This window comes from Zasmidium cellare, assembly GCF_010093935.1.
Source record: "Zasmidium cellare ATCC 36951 unplaced genomic scaffold M409scaffold_1, whole genome shotgun sequence".
Classification (NCBI taxonomy): domain Eukaryota; kingdom Fungi; phylum Ascomycota; class Dothideomycetes; order Mycosphaerellales; family Mycosphaerellaceae; genus Zasmidium; species Zasmidium cellare.
In genome coordinates, this window is record NW_022986945.1 from 360,892 (window position 1) to 383,669 (window position 22,778).

General features: G+C 54.3%; 14 protein-coding genes across 14 annotated transcripts; 7 read left to right on the top strand and 7 right to left on the bottom strand.

Moving 5' to 3' along the window:
• Positions 1 to 199: 199 nt before the first annotated feature.
• Positions 200 to 2,097, top strand: M409DRAFT_15784 (uncharacterized protein; the record flags this gene model as incomplete). The annotated part of the gene is made up of 4 exons (XM_033803344.1): positions 200 to 737; positions 785 to 955; positions 1,002 to 1,272; positions 1,323 to 2,097. The coding sequence occupies 4 exons, from the start codon at positions 200 to 202 to the stop codon at positions 2,095 to 2,097; spliced, it is 1,755 nt and encodes a 584-aa protein (XP_033674393.1).
• A 799-nt stretch (positions 2,098 to 2,896) lies between these two features.
• On the top strand, positions 2,897 to 3,709 carry M409DRAFT_61884 (uncharacterized protein; the record flags this gene model as incomplete). The annotated part of the gene is made up of 3 exons (XM_033814924.1): positions 2,897 to 3,021; positions 3,089 to 3,433; positions 3,490 to 3,709. The coding sequence occupies 3 exons, from the start codon at positions 2,897 to 2,899 to the stop codon at positions 3,707 to 3,709; spliced, it is 690 nt and encodes a 229-aa protein (XP_033674394.1).
• Positions 3,710 to 3,954: 245 nt separating this feature from the next.
• M409DRAFT_61885 (uncharacterized protein) lies at positions 3,955 to 4,641 on the bottom strand (the record flags this gene model as incomplete). The annotated part of the gene is made up of 1 exon (XM_033814925.1): positions 3,955 to 4,641. The coding sequence occupies one exon, from the start codon at positions 4,639 to 4,641 to the stop codon at positions 3,955 to 3,957; it is 687 nt and encodes a 228-aa protein (XP_033674395.1).
• A 272-nt stretch (positions 4,642 to 4,913) lies between these two features.
• On the bottom strand, positions 4,914 to 6,013 carry M409DRAFT_15787 (uncharacterized protein; the record flags this gene model as incomplete). Its single annotated transcript, XM_033803345.1, has 2 exons — positions 4,914 to 5,908; positions 5,959 to 6,013. 2 exons carry the CDS (start codon positions 6,011 to 6,013, stop codon positions 4,914 to 4,916), a joined length of 1,050 nt encoding a protein of 349 aa, XP_033674396.1.
• A 486-nt stretch (positions 6,014 to 6,499) lies between these two features.
• Positions 6,500 to 7,723, top strand: M409DRAFT_15788 (uncharacterized protein; the record flags this gene model as incomplete). Its single annotated transcript, XM_033803346.1, has 1 exon — positions 6,500 to 7,723. One exon carries the CDS (start codon positions 6,500 to 6,502, stop codon positions 7,721 to 7,723), a length of 1,224 nt encoding a protein of 407 aa, XP_033674397.1.
• A 138-nt stretch (positions 7,724 to 7,861) lies between these two features.
• On the bottom strand, positions 7,862 to 8,437 carry M409DRAFT_15789 (uncharacterized protein; the record flags this gene model as incomplete). The annotated part of the gene is made up of 3 exons (XM_033803347.1): positions 7,862 to 7,963; positions 8,072 to 8,158; positions 8,273 to 8,437. 3 exons carry the CDS (start codon positions 8,435 to 8,437, stop codon positions 7,862 to 7,864), a joined length of 354 nt encoding a protein of 117 aa, XP_033674398.1.
• A 324-nt stretch (positions 8,438 to 8,761) lies between these two features.
• On the top strand, positions 8,762 to 11,920 carry M409DRAFT_15790 (uncharacterized protein; the record flags this gene model as incomplete). Its single annotated transcript, XM_033803348.1, has 3 exons — positions 8,762 to 9,080; positions 9,137 to 11,280; positions 11,333 to 11,920. 3 exons carry the CDS (start codon positions 8,762 to 8,764, stop codon positions 11,918 to 11,920), a joined length of 3,051 nt encoding a protein of 1,016 aa, XP_033674399.1.
• Positions 11,921 to 12,305: 385 nt separating this feature from the next.
• On the bottom strand, positions 12,306 to 12,613 carry M409DRAFT_15791 (uncharacterized protein; the record flags this gene model as incomplete). The annotated part of the gene is made up of 2 exons (XM_033803349.1): positions 12,306 to 12,534; positions 12,603 to 12,613. The coding sequence occupies 2 exons, from the start codon at positions 12,611 to 12,613 to the stop codon at positions 12,306 to 12,308; spliced, it is 240 nt and encodes a 79-aa protein (XP_033674400.1).
• Positions 12,614 to 14,019: 1,406 nt separating this feature from the next.
• M409DRAFT_61888 (uncharacterized protein) lies at positions 14,020 to 14,919 on the top strand (the record flags this gene model as incomplete). Its single annotated transcript, XM_033814926.1, has 4 exons — positions 14,020 to 14,271; positions 14,322 to 14,482; positions 14,536 to 14,695; positions 14,749 to 14,919. The coding sequence occupies 4 exons, from the start codon at positions 14,020 to 14,022 to the stop codon at positions 14,917 to 14,919; spliced, it is 744 nt and encodes a 247-aa protein (XP_033674401.1).
• Positions 14,920 to 15,631: 712 nt separating this feature from the next.
• M409DRAFT_15793 (uncharacterized protein) lies at positions 15,632 to 16,801 on the top strand (the record flags this gene model as incomplete). Its single annotated transcript, XM_033803350.1, has 3 exons — positions 15,632 to 16,387; positions 16,445 to 16,694; positions 16,746 to 16,801. 3 exons carry the CDS (start codon positions 15,632 to 15,634, stop codon positions 16,799 to 16,801), a joined length of 1,062 nt encoding a protein of 353 aa, XP_033674402.1.
• A 155-nt stretch (positions 16,802 to 16,956) lies between these two features.
• On the bottom strand, positions 16,957 to 17,872 carry M409DRAFT_48479 (uncharacterized protein; the record flags this gene model as incomplete). Its single annotated transcript, XM_033810950.1, has 2 exons — positions 16,957 to 17,454; positions 17,519 to 17,872. The coding sequence occupies 2 exons, from the start codon at positions 17,870 to 17,872 to the stop codon at positions 16,957 to 16,959; spliced, it is 852 nt and encodes a 283-aa protein (XP_033674403.1).
• A 319-nt stretch (positions 17,873 to 18,191) lies between these two features.
• On the top strand, positions 18,192 to 19,548 carry M409DRAFT_61891 (uncharacterized protein; the record flags this gene model as incomplete). The annotated part of the gene is made up of 4 exons (XM_033814927.1): positions 18,192 to 18,253; positions 18,307 to 18,409; positions 18,459 to 19,469; positions 19,522 to 19,548. The coding sequence occupies 4 exons, from the start codon at positions 18,192 to 18,194 to the stop codon at positions 19,546 to 19,548; spliced, it is 1,203 nt and encodes a 400-aa protein (XP_033674404.1).
• Positions 19,549 to 19,670: 122 nt separating this feature from the next.
• On the bottom strand, positions 19,671 to 20,698 carry M409DRAFT_48481 (uncharacterized protein; the record flags this gene model as incomplete). Its single annotated transcript, XM_033810951.1, has 2 exons — positions 19,671 to 19,755; positions 19,848 to 20,698. 2 exons carry the CDS (start codon positions 20,696 to 20,698, stop codon positions 19,671 to 19,673), a joined length of 936 nt encoding a protein of 311 aa, XP_033674405.1.
• Positions 20,699 to 21,452: 754 nt separating this feature from the next.
• M409DRAFT_48482 (uncharacterized protein) lies at positions 21,453 to 22,077 on the bottom strand (the record flags this gene model as incomplete). Its single annotated transcript, XM_033810952.1, has 2 exons — positions 21,453 to 21,752; positions 21,805 to 22,077. 2 exons carry the CDS (start codon positions 22,075 to 22,077, stop codon positions 21,453 to 21,455), a joined length of 573 nt encoding a protein of 190 aa, XP_033674406.1.
• Positions 22,078 to 22,778: the final 701 nt, after the last annotated feature.

The window sequence follows — 22,778 nt, forward strand, 5'->3', positions numbered from 1 at the left end:
AGCTGGGGTACAACCAAGTTCACCTGAGTGGAGATCAGATTAGACGAAGGATGGCGATTAGTTAGTCGAAAACCTTATTCGGACCTGCGATATTAATCCCTGGTTCAGCCGCTTGTTGGTTCTGCTTCTTGGGACTTCGCTTTCTTCGAATGGACTTCTTTTGGCCACACGCTGAGAAGTCACGTTCAAGTCTGCGACCATGAAGGGAGTCGTAGCTGCTCTCGGACTGCTAGGTGTGCAGCAGTTTGCGGCGGCGCAGAGCAGCACGGCGAAACCGACGATATGTCCCATTCACGGCCAGCAGTTTCCGGCTCCTACAGGTCTGGCAAAGGAGACTGGCTTCTATACATTCACCCAGGAGATCGAGGATACGATCAAGGCGAACCTCACCAATGCGCCTTTCAATGAAACGACGTTCTCTCTGGGCATGTTCAGCACGACGGACGATGGCCTCCTTTACGAGTATCACCATACGGATCCAACAGTAGCCAACAGTACTGCGGGAACTCAGAAAGTCGATGCGAACTCGATATACCGAATCGCGAGCATTACGAAGATCCTTACGGTGTACCTGTGGCTCATCAAGGATGGGGACCGGCGCTTTAACGATCCGATTACGGACTTTCTTCCTGAGCTCAAGCAAGCGAATGAGGTTGCGCAGCAGTATGCCACGCCAGATTGGGAGGAGGTGACGGTTGGGGATCTGGCGATGTATCTTGCGGGTGCTGCTCGAGATTGTAAGTCCGGACTGCCAATTTCGAAAGCATACTTCTGACTCTCATAGATGGACTGAACGACGTCGCTCTCAAAGGCTATGTCACGTCGCTGCTTCCACCTTTAGCTGAAGAGGAACTCCCGAACAACCCTGCAAATGGCATAAATGTGGCTGCGAGTGAGGATCCGGTTTGCGGCTTCTTTACTGCTAATCTGAGCTATTCTCCTTGTTCTCGGGATGGTTAGTATCATCTCGCCCTATGACACGCAAAAGCTAACGTAGCCAGTGTACCTCTCGCACATCGGAACTCTGGCAGCCAGCTTTCCCTCGGGCTACACTCCTCTCTACAGTAATGCCAATTTCGCGCTTCTGGGCCTTGCATTGTCGAGTCTGGTCGGTCAATCCGAGGAAGAGATCTTCGATCAACATCTGGTGAAGCCGCTTGGTTTGAACGGCACGACTTTTTCGAATCCTTCTGATGTGACCAAGAACTCTGTCGTGCCCAGCGGAGACTTGCAGAAGAGTGGCTGGAAGAATGCTTTGGGCCCGTTGGATGGGTATGTATTTTGCTTGAGAGGAACTTTGGTGGCTGCTAACCCTTTGACAGCGCCGCTGGAGCTTTCTCGACTACGAACGATCTCGCTGCTATCGGCAAGTCTATCTTGAACAGCACGCTCACTTCGAAAGCAGTGACACGCAGATGGTTCACTTCGACCACGCTCAACGAGCGAAACGACCAGGCTGTTGGCCGTGGATGGGAGATCTTCAAACAACGAGTCAATGGCCACTCGGTTGACCTCTACACGAAGAGCGGCAACTGGGGCGTGTACGCTTCCGTGATCTTCCTGATCCCCAGCTACAATTTTGGCTTCAGCATATTGACAGCAGGCAACTCAGGCAAACTGCCAGAGGTGCTCTCAAACACACTCGTAGAAAACCTACTACCAGCGCTCGAGGACATCGCAAAGCAACAAGCTGACCGGAACTTCGCCGGCCACTTCTCTTCAGAAAAGAGCAACACCTCCATCACAGTCACGACCGACGACTGGCCAGCACTCAAAGTCACGCAATTCGTCGCCAACGGCATCGACCTCCTGGACAGCGTCTTCGCCCTCTTCGGCAAGGATATCGACTTCCGCCTGCTGCCCAGCCATCTCTACAAGGGCAACCAAGTGGGCTTCTCAGGCGTCTACCAACCTCCGTCACCGCCTGCCCCGGCCGACGAGTTCTACTGGCCATGTCAAACCTGGCTCGACATTGACGACTTCACCTATGCCAACGTCCCGCTCGGACATCTTGTGTTCGAGGTTGATGAAAGCGGCCGAGCTTGCTCGTTGCAGGCGAAGGCTCTGAGAGAGACGCTGCAGAGAAAGCAGGTATGATCTGCAGAGAACCTTGAGAGATATGATGTATTGTGTCTAATGTGTATTTTTGGGGAAGTTACCGTTTTTGAACGATTTGTGCCGGGATGATGGGACGTGAAGAGTTGGAGATGGTCTCTGAGGAGATTTATTGCAAGATTTACAGGCTCTTGTGGGAACCGAAACCGATGATGGCGACGATGTTGGGGACTCAGCATTGATCCGATAATGGATGAAGGGCAGAACAGTACCGCTACGGAGACCTCCTTTCGAGATGGGAGTTGCTACGAAGCCAAGCCGAATTCAAGGCTGCAGACGGCTTCATCGGGGGCAGTGGATATGGAGGAATTGGGGATGCCGAGCAGCTACTAAACGAGCTTTACCTGCTAAGGATGTCGACTTGAAGGATATCCACTAGTCGGGAGGTACATATTTGAGTAATAGGCAATCGATAGGTTGACAAAAGCGAACCACTGGCCCGTGCGTCTTCTAGACATCCAACCTCGAATTCGCTCCCAGAAGCTGTCCCTATTCACCGCGCCCTCCCCTCCCACAAGCCGACTTCTTCTTCACCAAGCACATACTTGAGAGAGCTGACCTTATCGACGCTCGTTACACTCCTTGAATTCACCCTTCTCGTCGCTCCTTGGTCCGTCTGTTCGGGAGCGCGCGGTGAGTTGAGGCTGCCCGCTCTCGCCCTTATGTGGTAGTTCTGCTGTGTGGAACGCGGCGCGATCGCTGTTGTGTGACTACGAAGAGCGAGTTGAAAGAGTAGGAGGAGTCTGAGGATATCGCGAGGGATTGGGTATTAAACTGCAAGATGGGAGACGACAAGCGCAACAGCGTCGCGGGAAAGGTCGCGACGCCCAAGACGGGTGGTAGCAGTCCTGCTATACAGCCGCTCGCGGATCCGTTGGAGACGCTGGGGAAGGCGATTGGAGGGAGGTCAGTCATACGCACGAACAAGAAGAGAAGATATCATATAGCTCAACGGACTAACCACCCCTCGCAGAATCAAAATCACAACCACAACCCCCCACTCGCAAACCCTCGAAGGCAGCCTCTTCACCGCCGACCCGATCCTCAACCTCATCGCCATCAATAGCCGCTCCAACTCCGCGTCGAGCGACTACCACATTGTCCCCGTCTCCAAGATCCAGAACGTGCAGATCCTGTCGTTGCCCGCCGAGAGGGATGGCGGCTTCGCGAGCGCACAGCCGCCGATTGGGGCCGTGGATACGCGGGTGCTGAGGCAGCGCGAGGATGCCCGCGTGGCGAAGTTGAAGGAGAAGGAGATGAATCGCGGGAAGGGCGTTACGAGGGAGGCGCAGGCGATTTATGATGCGCTCAGGAGGATGTATGATACACGATTCTCCACTTTCCTTCTCGACCTTCTACTGACTGCTCTCACAGTAACATGCCCGTCCGCTGGCACGGCAATCAAATCATTGCCCACGACACGGTCATCATCTTCCCGCCGTACAAACCGGAAGATTGCAGGGGACAGTCGAACAAGCCGGAGGTGACGAATCGGGTTAAGAAGGTGCTGGAGGGCGAGAGGAGGAAGTTGAAGGAGAAGGAGGAGAGGGAGAAGAAGGCTGCTACGCCCACGGGGCCGAGGAAGGGAGGTTGAGAAGATCTCTCGATTTCAGACTGGTTGAGTGCTGATGTTACTCTCTGGTCAAGTGAGCAGGGTAGGGCGAGATATGTGGCTCTCGCCTGATGTAGGTGACTATCAGAAGAGCAGACTGCATTGCCTTGCCTTGCCTTACGCTGTGGCGTGTAAAGCGAGAATAGCGAACGAAATGATACCCATCGAAACCGCTCAAAAAACTTCATTCTCTATCACAGACCCATTACCCTCACCTCAACGCTCACTCAAAAAGCCTTATTAACCCCCTCCCACCCTGGATTCTCCAACTTACTCCTCAACAACCCCCCAGGCCAACAAGCCGCCGGCGCCTTCTCCGGAGCCTCCAACGCCTGCTCCACAACCACATCCCCCAAAACCTTCTCAATCTCGCCCCGCGGGAACTGCGCTTCGACCTCCTCCACCCATTCCGCGCTCACCAGCTCCAGCGCCGCGGGCCGTTTGAAATCTATCGCGACGCCGAGTCGCACGAGGCGGGATAAAGGCGCGATGCGCTCGGCGATCTGCGGCGTATCGTGCAGGGCGATGGCGGTCCAGACGGCGTGTTTCTCCGGCTGGGGGATGTTGTGTTGGGAGAGGAAGGCGACAGCGGCGTCGGCGCCTTCGATTTCGAAGCGGGTGGTGGGGCTCGTGTTGTGGAGGGGGGTGGTGCCGATGTCGTGGAAGATGCAGGCGGTGAAGAGGAGGGGGAGGTGTGAGGGGTGGTGCCAGGGGACGGAGTTTTCGCGTTGGGAGAGGTGGAGGGCGTGCGTGTAGACGCGGAGGCTGTGGGCGAGGATTGTGGGGTGGAGGTTTGTGGCGGCGTGGTTGTAGGCGGCTTGGGATATGGGGTCGGTGGGGACGTTGGAGGGGATGGGGGTTGGGGGTTGAGGGGCTTGGGGCGTGAGGCTGGATGGGTTTGGTGGTGGGCACATGGTTGATGGAGTGGTTGAGGATGAGGATGAGGATGAGGATTGCTTTGGGTGATATGTGTTGTCTCTAGGTACTTTAGGAGTCGAACTGGTCTTTTATCATGTTCTCAAACTCGCGCAACCTCGTTTACTCTTCTCGGCTTCTTCTGGCAACCAAAGGGCGGTTGTGTGGCGACGACTTGATAGTGTACAAGTAAAGGGCGGCGGATGACTAAAACTTGGTTATTGAGATTTGCTAGCTTCCTTCCTAGCTCCGCTGCCGTAGTGGGAACACTTCAGCTGTCATCCATAGCGACATCAGCAGTAGGAGTGGAGACTTGTGGTGTGTTCGTCTCCGTCGCTTCCATACTCTCTGCCACCTTCTGCTCGTTTGCGCTGGAGTCTGCAATGCTCGCTTCTCCCATTTCAATATCGTCTTGGACTTGAGTGGCCTGCACATGCGGCGAAGAGACCCTGCTGTTAGTCCGGGTCGCCTCGTCCACCTCCAAAAACTTGTTCGCAGGCCGTGGTGTGGCACCTCCCTCTCCACCGTCATGCATTGGAGTTGCGCCGCCCAGATCGCTGTGTTGTGGCGACCTGGCATCTGGAGCTGGGGACTGCATTCTGCTTGTTTCGGCCTTGAGTCCATCGTCGCCATCTTCCATATTCTCATCCTTCTCGGGCTCCGGCTCATCTTTGATACCCTTGATTTGACGGATCATAGCCTCGCCCTCGCGAACAATGTTGTTGAACTGTTCCTTCCTCGACACCCAGGTGACCTCGTACTCTGCACTTTCATGTTGCAGGTCTTCAATCTCCTTCTCCAACTTGTCAATGTCTACCTTGGTCTCATCTCGACTCTTGAGCTTGCGGTCATCCAGAATCTTTGAAGCCTGCTCATCATACCCTCTCCTCTGCTCCAGCACGCGCTGGGCGTCTACCAATTGTGATCTGAGTTCGACCGTGTTGTCACGTACTGCCTGCGCTGTCTCCAGAATCTTGGCCTTCTCGGCCGCATATCGCTCTCGCTCGCGCTCATTTGATGACAGTATAAGTTGTATGCGGATGATGCTGCTTTCAAGACTTGCAAAGTCGATCAAGACATCTTCGCGGAACTTTTCAATCTTCTGCGCATCGTATTCGGGCGAGACCTCATCCTCTCCTTCGGGAGGTGGAGACGGAAGGTACGAGAGAGAGTATCGTAGCGGAGAGTCCTTGGAGAGAAGATCCTTGGTCACGCGCTGGAAGGGGCGCTCTTCGATGGCCAGCAGACGGTTCGCATGGAGGGCATCTGGGCAGGTGTGAGCGCAAGCCGTCATTAATTTCGTCCGCGTGACCTACCTTCCTGCGCCTGTTCTGGAAGCACACTGAGCTCCTGAATATCTGGTTCCGCCATGCTGGATTCTGAATCAAATGTTGAATCAAAGTGTCGTTTGTCTTCGTCTTCAAAGGTGGCTGCGCAGTGTTTCAGAGACAGCGATCCACCTGATCGCTAGCGCGCTGTACCTGCATGGGGCCAATCGCGATCTAATGGGCCGCGCCACACGTGGCTCGACCATATGTCTGAACGCGGCTCACGTCCATCTTTCACACCTCACCCTTCATCTCTATATAATCCCCCGCTACTTTGACCGTCGCCCACCCTCTCGATACCACGCCGAAAGATGTATCGACTGCCTAATCTGATAATAGAACTGATTCTGCTATTGTCGGCTGGTTGAGCGTGTTTAGGTGGGGCCGGTTTACTATTGTCACTATTGTCACTATAGTTCGAGCTCGAGTTTGTATTGTCGCAGTCACCGCACAATAGCATCATTGGCAGAATCACGACGCCCGGGCCACCCGCCGAGATCAAAACTCCGCCTCTCTCCCTCTGCCCACCATGCCTGCAACAACACTCTTCAAGATGGCAATGCAAGCTGCGATCCGCCTTTCGGCGCAAATCAACGACATCGCAGACATGCCATACGAACTCGCACGCCCCATCCTACTCAAGATCCAAAGCCCGCAACAGCTCCGCGACATCGAGATCAACTGCCCACACATCGCCGAAGCCGACAAAGAGCTCTGGGTTCACTTCATCCAGCGCGACATTCCAGACTGGGAGAGCAAGATTGTCGAGCCCAAGAACAAGAACAGCTGGCACAAGGTCTACCGCTGGCTGCAGCGCAAAGAAGAACGCAAGGCCGCTGAAGATGAAGAAGCACTTCGCAAGACTCTTGCAGGTGAAGGCGTCAAGAAGGCAGAAAAGAACGCTCTCTTCATCGACAAAGTCCTCCCTCACGCCCGTGCCGAAGATGAGCACAACTTCTACATCGACGGTGTCAAAAACAAGAACCTGAACGCCTCTGGCAGCGACAAGAGAAAGCCACCTACCATGAAGAACGCGAAGACCGGCAGAGACATGCTGGGTGCCATCCGACGTCAAGCTGTCGAAACATCGAGGGCCAGATCCATGGTCAAGCCATTCGCTCCACCGACAGCTTCTCAGAGGCTTGACAATGCAAAGAGGCAAATCACCCAAGCACCCGCAAGCATGATCCAGTCAGCGATTGCTTCTCGTCCACTCACCATCGCACCTCGAGAGCCCCTCCCCCATGAGAAGGCCATGATGAAAGAGATGAACCGAATGCGCGCCACGACCAAGATTCAACCTCCCACACGCATGGCCAACATCAAGTTCGCAGAGCAGAACAAGCAAGCCATCGAAGCTGCCACTCGCAAGGCCCGCGAAGTGAATGAAGCAAAACTACGAGCCCTCACGCAGGTCCAGAAGCGGCCATCAACGGCATCTTCTCCGCCAAGCAAGGCATACGACTTTGCTCCATCGCCAATTGTCGTTGACCCATCCAAGCGAGCTTCTCCACCGATAATGACGGCTGCTCCACCAGCGAGAGTGCAGACCCCAGCTGCGAGTCCCCCAGCGGCTTCTGCTCCACCGCCGCCAAAGCAGCCAGTCGCCATCAGCCCGGACTCCACACCCAAGACCTCAGCTTCCCAAGCGAAGTCGATCAGTCCAGAGTCCAGCCCGCCACCCAAGATGATGAAGAAGCGTCCAGCGCCAACGTCCATCTTCATGAACACGAACAAGAAGCGCAAGATCTGAAAGCTCTACACTGAGATTTCAGAGTCATCAATTACAATGGCTACCTGCGCTTGTTCACCCACACCATTCCATCCACACCAGCAACCTCCTTCACCATCACCGACTCTCCGCCACACGACTCTCCACCACACAAAACACTCATGATGTCTCACGAATGGCATGCAACGCAGCTGCAATGGCCTCTTTGGCCTTTGTGATGTCCTCTGGCGAACTTTGGTCGCCTGGACCCTTGTCTTGCTCCTGTACAAGACCACAAATGAGCGACTGCAACAAACTTGACGAAACAGACGACATTGCACATGCAAAGATGCACGGCAAACAGTACGATTATGACAGACTTCGACTTACCAGCTGGCCCTCGAGCTTCGCCTTCGCCTCTTCAATCTTCTGACGAAGTTGGGGAAACATGGCTTTGGTCTCGTCGAGAGCTTTGCGCTGGTTGATGATTAGCGAAGGCGTTGTGAAAAAAGGATGGGACGGCAGCATAGCATAGCGTATGATACCCATTTGAAATTGAACAATCAATTCAATCACAATGCATCAACTAACCTCCTGTCTCAACGTGTACTCGGCATTCTCATCGGCGTCGCTGCCTTGTTCGAGCTTCGCGATCCTGGCTTGCTGTGATTCGAATTCTTGGTGGTAGCTCGCCTCTTCCTGGACTAGGCGGTTGAGAGATGAGGTAGCGATTGCGAGCTGTGATGGGGCTGGCATATTGTCGTATCTTTTGATTATTGTCTCGCAGTTTTGTCGACTTTGGTGGGATGGATGTTCTAGCACCCGATCCCAGCGGAAAGTTGGCCGAGCTAATTAACGCGAGGCGCGTGGAAGGCGCGACGGACGCGTTTTCCTCTTCACCCCTCAGAGCTTCGTCCCGTTTCTTCCTCTCTGCACTCCCCTCCACCACCACTTTGACAACCACCCACACCAAACATGTCGTCGCCGGCTTCGAGACGGTCGACTCGCTCGTCAGCGAACAATACTCCGCAGCGTCGTACCCAACGTTCTTCCCAGCAACCACGCTCTTCCGAGCCGCCCATGAGCGACCCTCCCTTGCCAGACGTCGATGCCGCAAACAGCCAATTGCGGTCCGAAGCGAACGCTGCATCTCAACAAGGAACGCCTCGAGGGACCCAAAACTCTCAGAGCCAGAGTCAGGCGCCGCCGACGAGTTCTCCGCTGTTCTTCAGGAGTTCGCCTGCTGGATCTCAGAGCCAGTCGCAGTCGCAGAGCTTGAATGTGCCTGCTGCGAATGGTGTTGGAAGTAGTCCGTTGAGGCAGCGGGTTGATGCGCCGACGCCTGGTATACAGAGTAGTGAAGGTGGAAGAACACCGAGAGCGAACGGTGGCATTGGCGGTGTGTAGAGCGCGAAACCCTAAGAGATTGGTTTACGATACTGATAGACCGAGCAGATTCATCGCCTATCCATTACGGCCCCAGCTCTGACGCGGCTACTCCAGCAGCGAACGGTCACCGCCCTGATCGCACCAGCTCGTCTGGTCTTTTCGTGAGATCTGGCTTGTCTGGTGGTGCTGCAAGCGCAAGAGAGCGAAGACACGATATCAATTCTGATCTTCTGGAGAACAGTGGACGCAGACGGCAGGTCTTTGTCGACGAGAATGGCCTTCCAGTTCAGGATGGATCAGACGCTGCGACCTTTTCCAACGCCAACCCAAACACCTCAGATGCCGCTGCTCTTGGAGGACGCTCGACACGATATATCTGGGGTACCGATGTGTCCATTACCGATTCTTGGTCATCGATGAAGGAATTCTTGTACAACTTCCAGAAGAAATACCGCATGGTCCAGGATGGTGAGATTTTACAAGGCGAGACGCTGGATGCTGGTCATCCGGGACTCGAGAACGAGTACTTGGGCATGCTGGATACGATGTTGGAGCTAGGCACGAAGGCATTCTATTTGGATTGCAGAAACCTGAAAGCCTACCCTGGAACACGAAAGCTGTGGCATCAATTGCAGTCTTATCCAAGCGAAATTGTGCCCGTGATCGATACAGCTGTTAAAGACACCATGGTGGAGCTGGCAGAGAAGAAGATGGGCGAGAGGCGGTCTCAGCAATCTCAGCAGCAGCGAGAGAGGAACTCCAGCTCTATGCCGCCAATGCCCAGCTCAGACGTTGACAACATGGGTGGTCGAACTCCTACACAGGCACAGCCAGCTCCACCAGCAGATGAGCATGATCTTGTCGCAGAAGTCGAGCAGACAGTATACCGATGCAGACCATTCGGGTTGGACAAGACGATCAACTTGCGGGACCTGAACCCTGGAGACATGGACCAATTGGTTTCTATCAAGGGTTTGGTCATTCGAACATCGCCAATCATCCCTGACATGAAGGACGCGTTCTTCCGATGCTCCGTCTGCCACCACACCGTCAAGATTGACATCGACCGCGGCAAGATTGCAGAGCCTACCCGCTGCCCGCGTGAAGTCTGCCAGGCAAGCAACAGCATGCAGATTGTGCACAACCGGTCCGGATTCGCCGACAAGCAGGTCATCAAACTGCAGGAGACTCCAGATTCTGTGCCTGATGGTCAGACTCCACATTCGGTCAGCTTGTGCTCTTACGATGAGCTTGTCGATGTGTGCAAAGCGGGTGATCGAGTCGAAATTACGGGCATCTTCAAATGCAACCAAGTCCGACTCAATCCACGTCAGCGAACAGTCAAGAACGTCTTCAAGACGTATGTGGACTGCTTGCATGTGCAGAAAGTTGACAAGCGTCGAATGGGCATCGATCCGTCTACCATCGAGCAGGAGCTCTCAGAACAGGCCGCCGGAAACAGTGAAGAGACCCGGAAGGTCAGCGAAGAAGAAGAGGCTAGGATCAAAGCAACGGCCGAGAGAGAGGACGTGTACGACCTGCTCTCAAGATCTTTGGCGCCTTCAATCAACGAGATGGACGACGTCAAGAAGGGCATTCTTCTTCAACTTTTCGGTGGTACCAACAAGAGCTTCGAAAAGGGTGGCTCTCCCAAGTACAGAGGAGACATCAACGTGCTTCTCTGCGGTGATCCCTCTACCGCAAAATCGAAGATGCTAGAATACATCCATAAGATCGCCCCTCGGGGTGTCTACACCTCTGGAAAAGGTTCGTCTGCAGTGGGTCTTACTGCATACGTTACCCGCGATCCAGAAACGCGGAACCTAGTACTGGAGTCGGGTGCCCTCGTCCTGAGTGATGGCGGTGTCTGCTGTATTGACGAATTTGACAAGATGTCAGACTCGACCAGATCAGTCTTGCACGAAGTCATGGAACAGCAGACTGTCTCCATTGCAAAGGCAGGCATCATCACCACACTCAACGCTCGAACGAGTATTCTGGCATCTGCCAACCCGATCGGCAGCAAGTACAACCCCAACTTGCCCGTGCCGCAGAACATCGATCTGCCGCCGACTTTGTTGTCAAGATTCGACCTTGTCTATCTCGTGCTCGACCGCATTGATGAGTCGGCTGATCGCAAGCTGGCGAGACATTTGGTGGGCATGTACTTGGAGGACAATCCTGAGAATGCAGCCAAGGAAGAGATTCTGGTAAGTGAAACAATCTTTCACATTGTCATACAACGCACTGACACTTCTTTAGCCCGTGGAGTTCTTGACCTCCTACATTTCATACGCACGCGCCAACATTCACCCCAAGATCACCCAGCCTGCAGCCGATGCTCTTGTTCGCTCATACGTGGCCATGCGCAAACTGGGCGAAGACATCCGCGCAGCTGAGCGTCGTATCACGGCCACCACGCGTCAACTAGAGAGCATGATCCGTCTCTCAGAGGCGCACGCCAAGATGCGTCTGAGCGAGACTGTGGAAGAGTCTGACGTCGAAGAAGCCGTCCGGTTGATTCAGGCAGCGCTGAAGCAAGCCGCGACAGATGCCCGGACTGGTCTCATCGACATGGGTCTGTTGACCGAAGGCACATCGGCGAGCGAGAGGAAGCGCAAGGAGGATTTGAAGAATGGTGTGTTGAGCGTGCTGGATGAAATGCTTGGGAAAGGTGTCTCTAGCGCGAGGTATGGTGATGTGGTGAGGACGTTGAGTGAGCAGAGCTCGGTTCCGGTCGAGGGACAGGAGTTTGCAGATGCCGTGAGAAGTTTGGAGCAGGAGGGCAAGGTGCAGATTGTGGGTGAGGGCCCGAGGAGGAGTATCCGGAGGGTGACTGGTGTTGCCTAGATGATGAGATGAGATGAGATGAATGTGCAGTCGTGACGGTGTTTGGCGTCTGGATTATGAGGGAAGGAAAGGTGGATGAGCGAGTCTGGTCTGTTGGTATAATGTGAACGAATTGGAATACCACATGCAGCATGATAACCTCTCGTCGCTTGACTTAATGCAGGCAAGTAGTCGATGTCGACTCACATGTTCTCCATAGCTCTATCTCGTCTCGTCCATATGTCCCCCGCTCTCCGAGAGAAGATGCCACGCCCATCCCTCAACAAGCCACGAATCCCTCCACTACGCTCTGTATCCCCAAAACGCCTCCCATATGCACGCACTCATTGGTATCATTCCATTTTCTTCCCACATCACCTCCCCCTCCACCATCCCTTCCCTCCCCTCATGCCTCGCACCCACCCCTCAAAGCCAACACCAAATGCAACGTCGCGCCTCCCTCCAGACTATACTCCTCAGCGGTCTTGTCATCCGCCATCTGCTTCCCGCCGTAAATGAGGCGCTGCTGGGCGGGTGGGATGCCCTCTTTCTCTTCGACGCGCTCTTTGATTTTGCTGACTTTGTAGTCGGGTTCGATGTCGAGTTCGATTTCTTTGCCGGTTAGGGTGCGGACTCTGTGATGGGTGGGGTGGGTGGTTAGTGAGAGTGAGGGTGAGGGTGGTGGGGGGAGGGGAGGTGTTACTTGATTTGCATCTTGAGGACGGAGGGTCGTGAGCTGGTTGAGGTGAGGTCCTTGTATGTCCACGTGGGTTTGGGAGGTGGTTGTTTGGATTTGGACTGTGAGGTTTTGGTTGCTGGTGTTGGTTGGTGTTTGCTTTGAGAGCTTGCAGCACGAGAGAGAGAGAGTGATGTCGTTTGGTTTGGCTTTTGGCGGGGCAGGCAACGGCCGTTGCCAAGACTGTGCTTGCTTCCACTTCGCGGCGACTTTGATGATGCTTCGTCTTCACGTGTCAATAAGCACTCACTCGTTCACTCTCTTTCACATGCGATATCACGAGATATAGCGCTTTTCAAGATCATGATAAGAATCAAAATCATAGGCCATCCCTCCAACCAGTGAGACACCGGTCGCCGAGCCTCATGACAAGAGCTCGCCGTTGAGCACGAGTCTTCCTTTTCGACCTCCAGCCTCCATATTGATGACTCCCGTGGCACCATCAGGACGACAATGATACCGCTGTTCCCTTGTTACCGACAGAATGGATCGTTGGTGCCGCTCGAAATCTCCTTTGCAGACGCCAAATGCTGCACATGGATTGTCCTGGAGGAAACTCGCGCTTGCTCGGATGTGGCCAGGCAAGTCGTATATGTTCTGTCTATCTTTCTTTAACGTCCCTGGAGGAGTACAGAAGAAAACACAGTATTGATCAAACGCGCTACTCGCTTCAACAGTGCCTTTAATCCCTCTTCTAGAAACAGTATCAGCACGTCTCACAACAAGCCTTCAATCCTGAGCTTCGACCGCGGCACTTCAACAGCACCTGGCCACCGCGAATGGACTTCATGTCGCTTAATCCTTTTGTGGATATAGATCTCCACGGCTCGAGCACTCGCACGCTCGCATACAAGCATCGCATGACACGGCCCCATAATGCCCCATAGAAAAGCGCCCGGCCCGACTCGTCTACGGCATCGGGTCACGCCGATGAGAGAAGACTTTTGAACACCCTGGGAACAGATTTGCATTGACACGTCGACGTGCGCAATCTGGTTTGCCGGGAGAACGTCGTCAACTGCCACCTCCGCCTTGACTGCCTGTCCACCACGTGTTCAAGTACATTAGCTCCCCGCGCCACGACACGCGACGTCGACGACTAGGAGATCATCAGTATGGATCGATGCGGCTAAGAAAGCATTGAGAAGTACCGTACGAGTCTTCAAAATGCTTCTCCTTCCCCGTCGCCTGGGCAGAGAGGCTACTTCAACCTCGTTGTAGTCGACACGCTCGTTACACTTGTCGTTCCCGTTCTCCCACCACCACAATGTCTACTCTACCATCCCAACGCGTCTCCTCCAGCACCGACGGCATCGAGCCAGGCATGAAGTCTGAGCAGCACCAGGTCCATCACACCAACCTGGGCCATTCGCACAGCGCTGGCATGACCATCTCTCCTGAGCTGTTCGAGAAGCTCTACCTCCAGCCAAAGGTCCCTCAATATGCTCGATTCGCCAACCCGACGCCTATGGGACTCGTCGGTTTCGTGATCTCGACCTTCACCTTTTCGATGATCTTGATGGGCTGGGGCGGCGCGAGCGGGTTCCCGGCTGTTGTTGGTATCTTCTTCTTCGTCGGACCTCTTATGTTGACGCTGGCTGCCATCTTCAACTGGATCATGGGCAACTTCTACCCTGTAAGATCTTCGGCATCCCCACAGCCTACAGCATGCTGATGTATTACTAGATGATGGCCACTTCGCTGTTCGCAGTCTTCTGGCTCTCTTTCGGCATGCTCCAGCTCCCAACGCTCGGCCTGGCAGCATACTACTCCTCGGACGGCACCAATGCGACTGAGGGTGCTCAGAGCTCGGGATACAATACCGTCATTGGTCTCTACTGCATTGTGTATGTCATTCGATATCCTCGCAATCGCGATTCGCGCTGACATTGGCTCACAGCTGGGGCTTCGCTTTCTTGACCTACCTTATCTTCGCTCTCAAGACCAACGCTCTCTTCGCCGGCATCTTCTTCCTCGCTGCTGTGGCTGTCTGGACACTCGCCGGTGCCTACTTCAGCACGGCAACTGGCGACTACACGACCGCTGGAAGCTGCCAAACTGTGAGTTGAAGCCGTCCATCGTACATATCAACACAGTACTAATCGTTCCGCAGGCCGCCGGTGCACTCCTCTTCGTCGTCTCGATCCTCGGATGGTGGATCGTAGTCGCAATGATGGCCGCCGAGATGCGCATTGGCATTAACGTGCCCATCGGCGACCTGAGCCACTTCTGGGCCGACACCAAGGCTGCTGAGGCGGTTCACGATGTTGAGAAGCAGGAGTAAAAACAAATGGCTGGCAAAGATTGGAGAAGCGACAGATACCCAGCTTGGAATGTTCTTGGTAGGAGACAATGTACTGCATTTTAATACTATTGTTATTGATCGTTGCGACTTTGCGAGATCAGACTATACACAACTTCGCAACATCTAGAGTGCTCGCCTCCTTGCATTCTGAAACCTTATGAAGTTGCCTCTTCGGGTTCTTGCCGAGGCTCGTGCACTGCATTGCATTCACTTCACCTCTTGCCGCGTGCTAAACTCAATTGCTATGTTCATCTCTTCCTACTTTGCTATACGTCGTGATACGTCCTGTTGATGATTTTCCATCACTGAGAGACGTAGTTCTCCTTCTAGGACAAAGTCACGGCGGCTTTGTTCACAAATACGGGCATGTGACCGAGCCGAGGAAGTAAGATCTTCCTTGGGGAGTGTGCAGGGATTCTTTCGGCCGCACCGATAGACAGACTTCATCTCATTGCCGGGCATTGCATCTCTACTCTTTTTTGTGTCTGTATATATTTTCTATCAGCTTTGGAGAAGATATTGAAGACTTTGTGCATTGAGGGACGAACACCGGACGACAACGAGTGGAACGACAAGCAAGACCACGAAGCCGCCTGCCTTGCTCCTCCTCCGGATAACGAAGTACTCTACAAGCGAACAACCCAAAACCTCACATCAACCCCAAAACCTCCATCAAAAGACCTCCCCAAAAATGGCCCTCCAACAACTCCCCCCAACCTACAAAGCAATCCACCTCGCCACCCGCCCCAAAGACCACATAACCCCCACAACCTTCACAACGCAAACCCACCCGACCCCCTCCCCCTCCTCCCTCCAACCCGGCCAAGTCCTCTACCAACCACACTACCTCTCCCTCGACCCGGCGATGCGCGGCTGGCTCAACGACGTGCGCTCCTACATCCCCCCAGTCCAAATCGGCGCCGTGATGCGCGGCGTCGGGGTAGGAACCATCCTCGCGTCGAACTCCCCGCTTTTCAAGGAGGGCGACGTCGTGCAGGCGCCCAGCGGCTGGCGGGAGCTCGCGGTGCTCAAGGATCGGGACGTCGAGCGGATCTCCCTGACGCCTGGCGCGCGCATGACGGATTACATCGGCGTGCTGGGGATGCCCGGGCTGACGGCGTACTTCGGGCTGCTGGAGGTCGGGCGGGTGAAGGCGGGGGACTTCGTGGTGGTCAGCGGCGCGGCGGGCGCGACAGGGAGTGTGGTGGGCCAGATCGCGAAGGTCAAGGGCGCGCGGGTGTTGGGGATCGCGGGGTCCGAGGAGAAGTGTCGGTGGTTGGTGGAGGAGTTGGGGTTTGATGCGGCGTTGAATTATAAGGAGAAAGATTTTGCGAAGAAGTTTCGGGGGGCGACGAAGGGGTTGATTGATGTGTTCTTTGATAATGTTGGGGGGGAGGTTTTGGATTTGGCGTTGGGGCGGGCGAAGGAATTTGCGCGGTTTGTTATGGTGAGTGGCTTTTATTTCATTTTATATCTCTCTTGTGGTGCTGATGTGTGACAACAGTGCGGCGGCATCTCGCAATACAACACCAAGAACGCCCAAGGCCCAAAGAACTACCTCATGATCGTGACGATGAGGATCCGGATGGAAGGGTTTGTCGTTTTCGACTATGCGAAGGACTATGCCAAGGCGCAGAAGGAGTTGGCGCAGTGGTTGAGTGAGGGGAAGATCAAGAGGCAGGAGACGATTATGAAGGGTGGGATTGAGAAGATGCCGGAGGCGTTGCAGGCACTGTATGCTGGTGCTAATACTGGTGAGTGTTATCCGTACTTTCATGGCTGCGGTCGATACTGATGATGTACAGGCAAGTTGATGGTCGAGGTTACGCCGCCTAGCAAGCAGCTGCAGGCGAAGTTGTAGATGCATGTAGAGCACAGTTCAATGTATAAAGTGAATCGAACCTCGGACGGCTTCCGCCCAGTCATGCATTTCTGGCTGAATCTAATATCACAGTCCCAGTATAACTACAGTCCGCGAATGTGCCATGCCATCGCGTTTCACACGCGTTCATCCATCTAGTCCAAGTCCGCCGTAACGTTGGAGAACTCGCCCTTGTTGAGCTTGGTATCCCAGAACACCCCGTTCGTATCCGTGAAGCCATGCTTGACCCATCCGTCCTCCTTCACGTGGTACAGGTTGATGAAACCACCCGAGAAGGCATCTCTGTGCGTGGCAGCCAAGATACTCCGTCGTCCCAACTCGAGCGCATCCTCATCTGACAGGTCGTAGCTGTACTGCGCGTCCAGCACACCGTATGCGAAGGTCTGACCGGATCCGACACAGAAGAGGTTGCCTGATAGTCGAGTGCCGTCGCTGTCGATGTAGTACAGAGCTGGGCCCTCTGATGGAGTCACGCCTGCGCACATGGTGCCCATGCTGAGACCCATGCCCTTGTAGCTGTAGACCAGGTTGGCGAGGATCTTGGACGCTGCGCAGACGGTGATGCGGCGCTTGTGGCGGAGTTCGTGGAGACGACATTGCATGCCGAGGTATGCGAGCCAGTATTGGCAGTCCTAGATATCAATATCCATCAGTTTCGTGTCCCACGCATCACCTCATAGAATAAGTATATCTTACCGCGGCACCACCAGCCATCGTGCCCAACAAGCAGCTATTGATCTCAATGACCTTCTTGACCGTCTGACTCGCAATCCAGTTTCCTGCCGTTGCTCTTGAATCCGTCGCCACGATGATGCCCCCCTTGAAGCGGAAGGCCAGAGTGGTGGTTCCGTGGGCGATCTTGATGGGGCAGTTGGGGTTGGAGTTGTCGTCGGTCATGGCGCGCAGCCATTGTTGTGATGAGGCGATGGGCGGGAGGGCGAATTTGAGGGAGAGCGGCGGTTGGATGTCGGCGGTGACTTGTTGCTGGTCCTCGTCGGCGAAGGCCTCCTGGTGCGCTGGGCCGCTGTACTTGGCGACCAGCGCGTCCATCTTGACAGCTTGTCTCGTGTGTGTCGGTATCAAGGGTCGAAGTATTCGGTGATGGGATTGAGGGCAGTCGTGATGTGGATGGGCGATGGTGTGTGGGTAGTGTTTGTTGTGGAAGCTGGAGGTCGACGTCGATGAGCTCCAGCTCGCAAGGCGACGACCACTTGCGTATGATGGTCCGAGCGCCTTGAACCTTCACCAACACGATCTCACGTGCCGCATCCTTCAGCTTCAACCAACACACAATCCTCAGAAGTTGTTACTTTGATTGAACTTTCTGCCATTCAATCTCCACTGCGATGATACAGTCTTCGCAATTGTTATGGCTGAAGACTGGCGTAAAGGCGTCAGCTTCTCCGAACGCCTGAGCCAGACATCCAAGATGTGAGTGAGTACTGACATATTCAGAAACAACGTGCAGTACTGATATCAGGTAGAGCTGCTGCGTATAAGAGTGCAAACGCAGGCTGTCCATCGCCTGAAGCCTCCAGCTATGCAAAGTCCTCCGAAGATACCGCCCGCAAGGATGCTCTATCACTGGTACGCAATTCGGAGAGCCCCTTGGACGATGAATGCTGAAAGATGAAAGAAAGAATACCACGAACTATGTGCGAAGACGGTCCAACTGCTTCTCTCCCAAGCCGAGTCAAGAAGCCCACCGCCAGCAGAAGACCAGCATATAGACGAACACGTTTTCCCAAATCTCCCCAACACCGGGGCTCGCATCGGCAAGTACACCAACGCGGAGCATTTCAGAGATGGTCTATTCTCAGAGATCTTCCGCGCCGCAGACCCGGACTCTACATCCGATAACGGCAAATCCAAGGTCGTGGCGTTAAAGATCACGACTCCAGACATGGAGCAACCGCCTCACAACTCGAAGAGAGAGGCACGAATTCTCCAAGCAGCGAAGGGCGAGCACATCGTTCCACTAATTGAGACATTCCAACAAGCCGGTGGTCATCTCGTCTTGGCATTCCCCTACTTCCCCTACGACCTGAACAGACTTCTCCACGAGCAAAAGCTCACGCCTTCCTCCTGCCGCTCCATCCTCCGTGATATCTTCTCAGGCCTCGCACACTTACACACTCTGGGACTCATCCACCGAGACATCAAACCCTCCAACATCCTCCTCTCCTCAATCTCAGGACCAGCATGCCTCGCCGACTTCGGCATCGCCTGGTCCCCCACAGACCCTTCATCCGAGCCCGCCGACGAGAAGATCCTCGATGTAGGAACTACATCCTATAGACCCCCTGAACTCCTCTTCGGAAAGCAGTCATACGGCGCGAAACTAGATATGTGGGCCGCAGGCTGCGTAGCCGCGCAAGTCGTCTGTCTAAACGGCGAAACACTCTTCGACGCAGGCGATCTGGGCAGCGAGTTGGCTTTGATCAAGAGTCTATTCCAAACGTTGGGTACGCCTGATCTGGAAGTGTGGCCTGAAGCTGAGCATTTACCGGATTGGGGCAAAATGAACTTCACGAAGTATCCTGCCAAGACGTGGGAGGAGATTCTGCCAGATGCAGATGAGAGCGCGAGGGAGTTGGTGGGAGCTCTCGTAGTCTATGAGAGCGCATGGCGACTGAGCGCGGAGGATGTAGGTGGCACGCGAGAATCTGTGGTGAGGAGTGGCGCTGACATCGTAGCAGGTTTTAAAACATCCGTTTATTCAGTAAGTCATATCTATTGTATGACGGTAATCTGTGCCGTGAGTATATCTCTGTGCGCCGACTCCACAAGATCATCAAACACGGCTATTGTACAAACTTCATGTGCTCCGTCTTCGCATCAAGATCAATCAGCCATCCCCGTCCGCAGCAATCCCATTCGCATTATCCCCATTCTCATCATTCCCATTCGCAGCATCACCATTCGCATTGTTCCTATTCCCATTCGCATCATCCCCATTCGCAAAACTCACGCGCGCAGACTTCATCTCAACATCATCATCCATCCCCATCGTCGCACTCCTCACTCGTGGTCCGACATGCACATCTCGTGGTGAGGGTCCTGCTCATTGTGCTTGTGCAGGTCCATCCACTTGCCACTGCGCAGCTGAACCGCATAGCGCGTCTCGTCATCAGAGTCAGAACCAGACTCGGACTCGTAGCCGGTGCAGTACTTAGCGTAGCGGTCGACATTTTCGTCCACGTCTTCGTCGGAGGATTCAGGCTCTTCGTCGTCGGTGAACTCGGCCTCTGGCTCTGAGTCGCTGTCTGAGTCGATTTCGTCTTCTGAATTGTAGACGACGATGGACTTGCGGATGGGTTTGGTGGCGACGACGGACTTGCAGATGGGCTTGGCGACGACGACCTCATCATCCTCTGAATCGTAAACGACGCGAGACATGCGGCCGCGCTTAGCGACGACGACCTCATCATCATCAGACTCTTCGCGGTCGGTGTAGTCAGCATCCTCAGCCTCGCCATCCGGTCCGCCATCATCAGTATCATCCTCATCATCCGCCTTCTCCTCTCCATCGGTAGCGACCTCATCCTCATCCTCATCAAGATCGCTGTCGACATCGCTCATCTCCTCATCATCATCAGCCTGCGCGGCGATGATCTTGCGCTGCTGGAATTTTTTCCAAGCCTTCTTAATGCTCGGCCACTCGGCGTCGTACGCCTTTCTCTTCTCCTGGTTCTTGAGCGTGGCGTATGCCTCGTCGATGGAAACCATAGCCAGGACGCCCACGCCAGCCTGCAGGCCGGGTCTTCGCCAGACGCGCACCAACTTGCGGTAGCAGCGCTGGATTTCGATGCCGGTGGCGCTGGGCTTGGTGCCCAGGATGGCGTAGTAGTCGGGGATGGAAGGCTGCTGAGCCATGGTGGCGGACTGTCTTGTTGAGTGGTTGGTGGGAGCTGTATGTGTGTTTGTCGAAGCTGGTGTCAGATGTGTGTATGTATACGTTTGGGAGAGAGAGGGAGAGAGCAAGCGCAGAGCGCAGCCAAAACGCGAGTATATATGTGTGCGCTCTTGGCGACGCCAGGCGTGTTCAACTCATATGCTGACCGAGGACACATATGACTGGTGCAGAGACCCTGAAGACAGGCTGTGGCCAGCGGCTTTGCGAAGCTGACATGTGAACCCGAGAGTTTGGGAATTTTTGAGCGGTTCAGGTACTTGTAACAAACTTGCTGTTACCAGATTTGTTGAATGTAATTCGCTGGTGTGTGAGTGGGCGATGGGAGGCGTTGGTTGGCACGCAGGCACTTTCCTTCCCTTGGTGGTGTCGTAAAGGGCAGGGGCAGTCGCGCTGGCGTTGGCGATGGCGATGACTTCCTCCTGCTGCCGCACCGCTTCAAGACCATCACGTCTACACAATCAGCACGCTTCACGGTACATGTAACTGGCACTGAAAAATTTCGAGGACACTGCTACAGGAAAAGAAACCCCTGGGATTGAATATTCATCTGAGTGGATCCGCCTCCACATCCCCAAACCATGGTCCTGGGCAAAGTCTCCACCTAAACCAAACAAACAAAAAAGCAACAACGCCAGCACGGCACTGCGATGCATTACATCCTTCCCGGCTCTTTTCACCCATAAAGGCTAGAACCAGACATGTCCGCCACCCAGCTCAGTGCTGCTTAACGACATGATCCTCCTTAACATCCAAAACACAGGTCTTGTGCTCCGGATCCTGGGCCTCATGTTCCTCCTCCTTGACGAAGTCGCCGCTCTTGAGCAAGATTACATAGATGTCGCCTTCTTCCTCTAGGTCGCCATAGTCGCATTTTCCGTCGGGGACGCTGTCCACAATCTCAGCATCGGAGTCGTCGACGTAGTCTGAGTCGTCGGAGTCGTCTGCGTAGTAATCAATCGCCTGCTCCGCAACGCTCTCCTCCGCGCCAATGACGGCTAGCTCGTTGTTCTCATCCTGTTCGGAGTCAGCGTTTAGAGATCTTGAGAGAGGTGGTGGCTACAAATACCTTTCTGAACCATAGGCCCTCAGCGGCGCGCTTCTTGGGTGCAGGTGGAGGCTCTGGACTGTTGGCTTCCTTGGCCTTGAAGTCCTTCGTGTTCGTGGCGTTCTTGGTTTTGACTGGAGTCTTAGGCGTGTCGTCGCTTCGGTGCTGCTGCGCTTTCGCTTGGGTGCCATGTTGTCGAATGGGCACTGCTGTGATCCGGCAACTGTTTGATTTCGGTCGGTTGCAGCGATACAACTCTCTCAATGTCTGTATATCCGCAGAAGAGAAAGCCATCTGGACAGCAGATGTAGGCAGCTATCCAAAACCTCACCTCGCTCCACTTCACTCATTCTTGCTATTGTAGTCGCCCGCCAAACGGCCGTCTTGGCAGGAGGTGAGGTTTTGCTTCACTCGTGGCGGACATGTCAGCTCCAGAGGCCAACCTTGGCGGAAGATGTGTGCACATGGTTGGTGTTGTGTGATCGCAAAGGCATAGAAGAGGTCGAATTTCTGTAGAGTAGCCTTGAGTACTGCAGAGTATCGTAGAGTACTGCAGAGTATTGTAGACTGCCGCAGCATGGGATAGCATCTGAAGGAATTGAAGTTAGCTGAGAGTCGTGCTGATGCCAACACATGAGGGGCATACCTTCTCTCACCCCTCGATTCATTCGCAAGGTTGCCGCGGTGGGTTGTCCTTTCTGATGGTTTGGAGTGAGCGAAGGTTCTATTCAAGGTGCTACGGTTTGATTGTTTTTGAATATTTTGGCTCATGTGAGGGCCCGACGAGTTTAGACATCGCGCTCACTGTTAGGCGATTCGTGACGCGATTCGTGATGCGGTTCGCGAGAAGGTCGGTGTTCAGGGGAATGGGGATTATGTGGTTTTCTTTCTCATTTTCGTCCATATGTCGGTGCCGCTCTACGGAAACAATCTTCGACGAATTGTCTCTTCTCTGGTCTTATGTGGACCCCTGGCTGTGAAGTCCAATCTTCAGC